General features: G+C 46.2%; 2 protein-coding genes across 7 annotated transcripts in view; one reads left to right on the top strand and one right to left on the bottom strand.

The window, feature by feature from the left end:
- Rundc1 (RUN domain containing 1) overlaps positions 1-5,325 on the bottom strand; it is an 11,242-nt gene extending 5,917 nt beyond the window's left edge. For 2 of the 4 annotated variants that reach the window (XM_029546197.1, XM_029546198.1), the window contains exons 1-3: positions 4,800-5,323; positions 1,525-1,530; positions 335-493 (exon numbers count right to left, since the gene is read on the bottom strand). In XM_029546197.1, the coding sequence (XP_029402057.1) occupies positions 335-493; positions 1,525-1,530; positions 4,800-5,312 (678 nt within the window). In that variant the 5' untranslated portion in view covers positions 5,313-5,323. Of the gene's footprint in view, positions 1-334; positions 494-1,524; positions 1,531-4,799 lie in introns of all 4 variants that reach the window. The other 2 variants (XM_021213029.2, XM_029546199.1) reach the window with 2 other exon arrangements.
- The window catches only part of Ptges3l (prostaglandin E synthase 3 like), a 7,160-nt gene continuing 3,969 nt past the window's right edge, over positions 5,083-8,273 (top strand). For 2 of the 3 annotated variants that reach the window (XM_021213033.2, XM_021213032.2), the window contains exons 1-4: positions 5,083-5,803; positions 6,152-6,265; positions 6,377-6,443; positions 6,542-6,640. In XM_021213033.2, coding sequence (XP_021068692.1) covers positions 5,796-5,803; positions 6,152-6,265; positions 6,377-6,443; positions 6,542-6,640 — 288 coding nt within the window. In that variant the 5' untranslated portion in view covers positions 5,083-5,795. The remainder of the gene's footprint in view (positions 5,804-6,151; positions 6,266-6,376; positions 6,444-6,541; positions 6,641-8,273) is intronic. The other variant, XM_021213034.2, reaches the window with a different exon arrangement.

The following is an 8,273-nucleotide window of genomic DNA, read 5'->3' as shown; positions in this document are numbered from 1 at the left end:
CTGGCCTTGAACTCAAAGATCTGCCTGTCTCTGCCTCTCAAGAACTGGGATTAAAGGCGTGCACCATCACTACCTGGCACTCACTATGTCTTCATTTCTCATTTTTTTTTTTTTTTTTTTACTGATGTAAACAAATGATACAGGAACTTTAGAAGTAAGGGAGCGAGAAAGAGAGACTGGTTCCAGGAAGTAGTCAATTTTCCCTTTGCTTTGTACCCTGGGTTCTTGGTAAGGCCATGTAAGAAGTGCACTGGGCAGAGGCTATGCAGGAACACCACCAGCAGGGACATAGTAAGCATGAGAAATGCCAGAGTTGCCTCTGAGGTCTGCTCACCCGCTGCCTTTCCAAGACCACGGACTGCGGCAAGGAGTCATAACTACCCTCCTGATAAGCAAATGTTTCCAGGTCATCAAGCTGGGTCTTGAGCTGCAGAATCAATTCTTTCTGCTTCTCCCTCTGGGTTTCCAGGCGCTCCCGTTTTTCCTGTTCACTCTGTAATGAGAAATATACTTGGGTCTGTTTTACAGAAAAGAGAAACCAAAGGCACTTTAAGCCTCTCAGGCTAATAATGACCAGGGAAATACATAAGGCTTCAATGAGACGACAAGGCAGGTTTAGCAGTAAAGCGCTTCCCCCAGTGCAACTGACTGCATCTGTGCTTTCATTTGGAACATGATACAAACACGATGAAGCCTTTGCTAATAGGCTTGTTGTTTTCAAAGGTCTAGTCAGGAGAGAGAAAACTTGGAAAGATGGCCTCCAGGAGTTAAAGGCGTTATCTTGCATGGTCAGTCGACGCAGCAGAACTCCTCACTACTCAAACCATTTTTTGCACAGCTGTCTGGGGGAATGAGCCAGGGGTGGTGCCTTGTGGAGATCAGAGGTTCATGTCCAGTATGAGCTAGATAGCTGGTTTAAGGGGGAGCTACAAGAGACTCTGTCTCAAAAGGCAAAGCGGGGGGCGGAGGGCTGAGTTATAGAGAAAGGCTTACATATATAGAAATCAGCTACTTGGAAAGGTTATAGCTATTACTGTAAAACGGGAAACAATGAAATGTAAGTGTCTAAGGCATAGAAATACAGAAGCCAAGTCACAGGGATGGGATGTTAACAGTGTGGTGTGTGGGTGTTATGTGTGGGGAACATTTCTGAGACCAACCCCTTTCTCCCTGCCAGCTACCACATAGCTTCTGCCTTTATGTTATTAAGTCCTTAACAGGGATCAAGTCTTGCTAACATATTCTTCCATACTGGGCCATCATCATTTTGAGTACAAAAACAAAACAAAAAGCAAGCCAGATGTGATATGTACACATGTACTCCTCAGTGAGTTTCAGGCTAGCCTGGCCTACATATACAGACTCTGTCTTAACAACCACGATGAAGAAAAACAACCAACTAACCAACCAAAAAACAAAACAAGACATAAAAGGAGCAGAGGCACTAAACTACTCATACATGTAAGGTTGCATTTTAAACTAGGATCTACACAGTATTAAAGTTAGCCTTAAAGTGGTACTTACCAAGCCCTCAAGAAGCAAGGTAGGAGAGAGAAGAGAGAAAAAAAACAAAGAATTATGTTTTCGTTCAGCTTCATAAAGAGCAATCCCCTTCCTTTAGCTCTGTTGACGCCGCCTCAGGATGCTCTTCAGCTCTTCCTGAGTGTTGCCGCCGCTTCTCATAACCCCATTCTTTTCCTCAGCTACTAACTAGGCCTCCACTGAAGGCCTTCTCTGGTTTTCTCCAGGAAGAACAAGGCATTTCTTTCTTTGTATTGTATACATTTAGTCATTATAGTGTTTGTTTAGGACCTGTCTCTACTAATCTACAAACTCCTCAAAGACCTTGACTTTTGATATCCAATACACCTAGAACTGTGCCCAGTATGGGTGGATCCCCCCCTCTCTATATATATATTTCTTTTCCTTCAAAAATATCTTTAGGGGCTGGTGAGATGGCTCAGCAGGTAAGAACACCTGACTGCTCTTCCAAAGGTGCAGAGTTCAAATCCCAGCAACCACATGGAGATTCACAACCATCCTTAACAAGATCTGACTCCCTCTTCTGGAGTGTCTGAAGACAGCTACAGTGTACTTCCATATAATAAATAAATCTTTAAAAAAAATATCTTTACATTTTTATTTTATGTTCATGGATGATTTACCCACATGTATGTCTGTGCACTACAGGAGTGTCTGGTGCCCACAGAGCCTACATGAGGGTACCCAATCACTTGAAGAGCATTATAGACAGTTGTGAGCTGCTGTGTAGATACTGGGAATCAACCCCGGGTCCTCTGCAGAGTAGCCTGCTCTGAACCACTGAGCCATCTCTCCAGACCTCACTGCATATTTCTTTTATGTTTTTGGACTAAATTAGGTACAGAACAACAAATTCCAAATAATGAACTGGAGGAAATTGTCTAACTACCCAAAAGAGAAAGAAACAAAAACATAGTCTATCTTTGTCATTCCTTTGTAAAGCCAGTGAAGAAAGAAACCAGCTATGAGTCCTGATTTGTTTCCATGACTACACCTGCCAAGTCTGCCACTCCCTGTCATCGTTATAGCATATTTGCTAGAATTATGCAAACAAGTTTATCAGCAAGACCAATAAGTTCTGGGGCAAGGCAGGAAATAGTAGGTTTAATGTCCAGTACACACTGAGATAGATAACGTTGAAGGTAATTAGGAGAGACTGGGGAGATAGCTAACTTGGTAGTGTGCCTGCCTCACATGTACTAGGTTCTGGGTTCAAACCCAAGCACTGAATAACTGGGGATGGCCCACCTGCCTATAATCTCAGTATCCAGAAGATGGAGGTGAGACAAGGAGAAATTCAAGGTTAGGAACACCAAGCCTGATGGCTGTGTTTGATGTCTAGAACTCACATTCTAAGGACAGAACTAACTCCTGAAAGTTGTCCTCAGACCTCCACATGTAGTCTATGACGCCAACACTGTGCTCCTACACACACACACACACACACACACACACACACTAAAAACCAAACAAACTTCAAAATGATTCTATACCAAGTTCTGGGTCAGAAAGCCTGTCTTTTAAAAAAAATCAATAATAATAATTTTCAAGAGCTGAGGACACAGCTTAATTGGTGATAGAGTGCTTGCCTACAACATGCAAGTTCCTGCGTTCCACACCCAAGACTGTTCCCTTTGCCCCCCAAAACAAAAAAAGTACATCACTTTGCCCAAAGAATACGCTTAGCGCCGGGCGTGGTGGCACATGCCTTTAATCCCAGCACTTGGGAGGCAGAGGCAGGTGGATTTCTGAGTACGAGGCCGGCCTGGTCTACAGAGTGAGTTCCAGGACAGCCAGGGCTATACAGAGAAACTCTGTCTCGAAAAACAAAACAAACAAAACAACAACAACAACAAAAAAAAAGAATACGCTTAGCAATACAGCTGCTTAAATGGCAGAGTAAGGACAATTTTTTTATGTCATTACCTTGACAATTTTTTCTGAAAGTGACAATAAAAAATAGAGACAGTACCACCTCTGCCCAGGACCTTCCACGTTGTTCACTACCCGACTGAGCCTGGCCACTTTTTAAGTCTGTTGACTTGTGGTTGACTGCTCCTTGTGCAAGGGTATATGGGTATGAGAAGGAATGAACTGGAAACAGTTTGGATCAGTCTAAGTCAATATCTTCTACCAATAAGTTTTCTTGGCTACACCATTTTGAGTGGGAAGAAAGCCACATGTGGGCTGCAACCTGCACAACAGGAAGGGGAAAGGCGGCCTGTCTCAAAACTTCCAGCTTCCAGACATTCAAAGTTTGTAAGGAACCTTCCCGTGTGGTGTTTTACAGAATTTCCTTGCTTCTTCGGTGTACTGAAGATTGAACTTGTCAGTCACAAGGCCCCGTTCAGAGAACTCCATTATTAACCAGAATGGCAGAGCAGTGAGAAGACACTGTCAGGACATCCTTATAATCAGGTGTGTTTCTTTCCACTGCCAAGGGATGGTGTCTGTTCACCAAACCTCTCCTCTCACTGAGATAAGGCAGCATAAAGATTATTGCCTATCTATATGCCAAAAAAAAAAAAAAAAAAAAAAAAGCTTGGGGGGTTAATTTAAAGGATTCCAATTCACTTCCCTTTCACTTATCACTTCTCCCGTTCCCAAATGTTCATTCTATCAACAAGTGCTCAGGGTATATACCTCAGGATAGAGAGTGTGACACAAAAACACACTCAAGTACCTCAAGGAGTGGGCAAAGTCGACGGAAGCAGCACGGTTTCCATTACCAACTGCCTTTTCAATACTCCTTTTCAATGCTCGCCATATGTCTTTCTGCATCTCCCTGACTCTGTTCTCTCTATCTTGCATACATGTACCTATACCTTCCAGCTCGGTCGCTCCTCACCCTTTCTACCTCGGTCCGAGGACATAGCTTAATTGGTAACAGAGTGCTTGCCTATAACATGCAAGTTCCTGGGTTCCACCCCCAAGACTGTTCCCTTTGCCCCCCCCAACAGAAAAAGTACATCACTTTCCCAAAGAATGCACTTAACAATACAGCTGCTTAATCGGCAGAGTGAGCACAATTTTTTAATGTCATTACCTTGACATTTTTTTTCTGAAGGTGACAATAAAAAATAGAGACAGTACCACAATTGAGACAGTACCACCTCTGCCCAGGACCTTCCACGTCGTTCACTACCCAACAGAGCCTGGCCACTTTTTAAGTCTGTCGACTTGAAAGACATCACCACCCACAAACTCCCTGCCTGCATCACCTTCATCCGCATCCGGAACTAGCGGCAGACACTCACCTGGTCCTCACCCCGCACCCGTGGCCGGTCCCCGGGCAACACGTCGCTTTCGTCACCGCCACAAGGGTCTGCCAGCCCCTCGTAACCTAGGACGTGAGGACAGCCGCGGAAGGCAAAGTCTTCGAGCTCGCGCAGGAGACGCTGCTGCTCCGCCGGCGCCCCGCGCACTACCTGGCGCAGACGGAACTGCACCTGCGCGAAGTGCGAGGACAGCGCGAGCAGGGCCGAATCCAGCTGCCGCCGCTCGGCTTCCAGCCGCCGCAGCGTGCGGACAGTCGCGTCCGATGGAGAGCCGGGAACCGCTCCAGGCTCTTCGGCTGCCGCCGCCGCCGCCTCTGAGAACGTCGCCGCCCCAGGACCGGCCTCGGCCACTGCCCCCACGGGAGCCCAGCGCACACTCTCGCATGGTGGCAGCGACTCCTCCTCCTCCTCTTCTTCTTCCTCGTCCTTCGCTTTAGGCCCGACAGCGGTCACCACAGTTCCTAGCTCCGTTGACACTTCCACCGTCGCCATCTTCCCGGAAACGCCGCCCGCACGTCAGTGGCGCCCCCTTGCTGCCATGGCAACGGGCTCTGGCTGGGAAGCCTGGAGGAGCGGTGGGCGGGTCTTGCACTCCTCCAATCTCGGGAGGGCCCGCCCCCTCGGGACTTGGTTAACGCATTTTGTGAATTAGACACTTGGCGTAGGAGGAACAAGTGAATGAAACCGAACAAGTAATGTCCTGCCTATGGGGGCTAGAGCGGCCCTTTCCCTGGGTAGAGAGTAGATATTGTGTTCCTGATCTGTTTATTTCTGGAGACTCTGAGATGTAGTAAACCCTCCCAGTGTCCTTCTGGAGTCCAAAAAACCTTTTGCTGTCAAGCCACCTTTCCCTCCCTCGCAACCCTTCCTCCTCCTACCATATAAGGAGAGGCAGCTGCTAGGAGCCTCCTAGGATCTAAAGATAGAGAGGCTTTTGCTTGGGACTCCAAAAGCCACCGGGCAGCTGGAGTCACCATGGAACGGTGAGTTTCAGGCCGCCATCATACAGGTCCTACATACTCCCCTGCCCGTTTTCCTGCAGATTTCCTCCCCCACATCTTGTAGAAGCTGCTGAGTCTGCCCACCAGCGCCCCAGACTCCAGGTCTCTGTGACTGTGGGTGAGAGGGGGTGGTGAGATCTGAAAGTACTTCCTAACTCCTTACTTCCCTTGTCTCCTTGGTTTTATTCTCGCCACCTCGGCCCACTCCCACCATTCCCCTCTGTCTGGTTCAGTGGCACCACATACGACTCTACGGTCTCCTCCCTCCACCTTTCCATATTGCCTTCAGTCTTGCCCACCCCTACCAAGCCCCACCTCCAACCTCTTCAGGCAGCATGCCCGGACTCTGTGGTACGACAGACCCAAATATGTTTTCATGGAGTTTTGCGTTGAGGACAGCACCGACGTCAGTGTGCTCATTGAGGACCACCGCGTCGTGTTCAGGTAGTAGCCTTCCCCTGTGGACTGGTCTGGCGTCTCAAGAACTGTTCCTATCCTCCTGGTGTCTCAAGAACTTGTCCCGTCACTTCCTATCTCTCTTTACCATATCTTTAGCTGCAGGAATGGTGATGGCGTGGAACTGTATAACGAGATTGAGTTCTATGCCAAGGTGAACTCCAAGGTGAGGGCAGGGTAAGGATAGTCATATCTGGACAAGAAAGGCTGGCCAAGCAAGGAGACTGGAGGTTTATTCTAAAAATGAGGCTGTCTGTCTGACAGGACTCCCAGGATAAGCGCTCTGGTCGCTCCGTTACTTGCTTTGTGAGAAAATGGAAGGAGAAGTTGGCCTGGCCTCGGCTCACGAAGGAGGATATAAAGGTGAGTGTGCAGGAGTGCTCTCCCTTCATCTGAGTGCTCTCTCTGTGCACCCAGGCATCAGAGTTATATCTGGAATTGTGTTTGGCTTCTTTCCCGTCACTATTTTTTTTTTTTTTTTAAAGATTTATTTATTATATGTAAGTACACTGTAGCAATCTTCAGACACTCCAGAAGAGGGCATCAGATCTCATTACAGATGGTTGTGAGCCACCATGTGGTCACTGGGATTTGAACTCAGGACCTTCGGAAGAGCAGTCGGGNGCTCTTACCTGCTGAGCCATCTCACCAGCCCCTTTCCCGTCACTATTGAGGGAGTCCTCTGGGTCTTGTGTATTTGATATCCTAATTATTCTGAAATCTATTTATTTCCTCCTAGTCTAGACAGCAACCATCAGGGTTTGTTGGGGGACGTAGGTTTTTGTCTGTTTGCTTTTGTTTTTGAGTCAGGCTCTTTCTTTGTTGCTCAGGCTAGCCTTGAACTTGCCATCCTTCTGGCTCAGCCTCCTGCACATTGATATTACAAGCATGTGTATGACATTACAGGCGTTGCTATGCCTGACTCTGTTGACTATTTTCTTTCTCATTCCTTTTTTTTGTTTGTTTTAAAGATTTATTTTATTTATATGAGTACACTGTAGCTGTCTTCAGACACACCAGAAGAGGGCATCTGATCTCATTACAGATGGGTGTGAACAACCATGTGGTTGCTGGGAATTGAACTCAGGACCTTCAGAAGAGCAGTCAGTGCTCTTGACTGCTGAGCCATCTCTCCAGCTCTTCTGTCTCATTTCTTAGCTGCTCTTTCCATTACTTTCAGTGGGCTCTGTTAAACATAATCTTGACTTTGTCTTTCTCACACTTAAGACCCTTTGATAGCAGTTACTCCTCTAAAAAGCTGAAAGTTGGCCATCTGCTGACTGAATCTTGATTTTTACATTTATTTAGTAGTTTTTTTCACAGTTAAAAAATTATTCTGGACATATGACTGTTAAGAGCACTGGTTGCTCTTGTAGAACCTAAGTTCAATGGGCAGTTCCCACAATGGTGGCCCACAACCATCTGTAACTCGAGTTCGAAGAGAGCTAATACCTTCTTCGGACTTCATGGGCACATGGTACACACAGATACATACAGGCAAGACATTCATACACATAAGATAAAATAAATAATTCTTAAAAATTATATTGACTGGCTATGGACATTTGTAATTTTTTTATTTGTTGCTGACATTAAAAACATGTAGATTATGGGGCAAGTGAGATGACCCAGCAGGTAAAGGTGCTGCAGATCTGAGTTTGAGGTCCTGGTCCCACATCCTGGAAGGAGAGAACCAACCCCCACAAATGTAACATCCATTTGTGTGTAGAGTGACATGCTCCTTCAAATAAATAAATAAATAAATAAATAAAAAAAATTTTAATATTTTTATTGTAAACTATGAGACCTGAGAGATGACCCAGTTTTGTTTTTGGATTTTCTCTCTCTCTCTCTCTCTCTCTCTCTCTCTCTCTCTCTCTCTCTCTCTCTCGGTCTTTGGCGTTTGTTTTTTCAAGATAGAGTTTCTCTGTGTAATAGCCCTGTCTGTCCTAGAACACAATTTGTAGGGTAGGGTGGACTCAAACTTGGAGATCCA

Source organism: Mus pahari, chromosome 14 (assembly GCF_900095145.1).
Source record: "Mus pahari chromosome 14, PAHARI_EIJ_v1.1, whole genome shotgun sequence".
NCBI classification, from domain to species: domain Eukaryota; kingdom Metazoa; phylum Chordata; class Mammalia; order Rodentia; family Muridae; genus Mus; species Mus pahari.
Note: the sequence above shows the minus strand (reverse complement) of the source record. Positions and strands in the feature narration are given on the sequence as shown.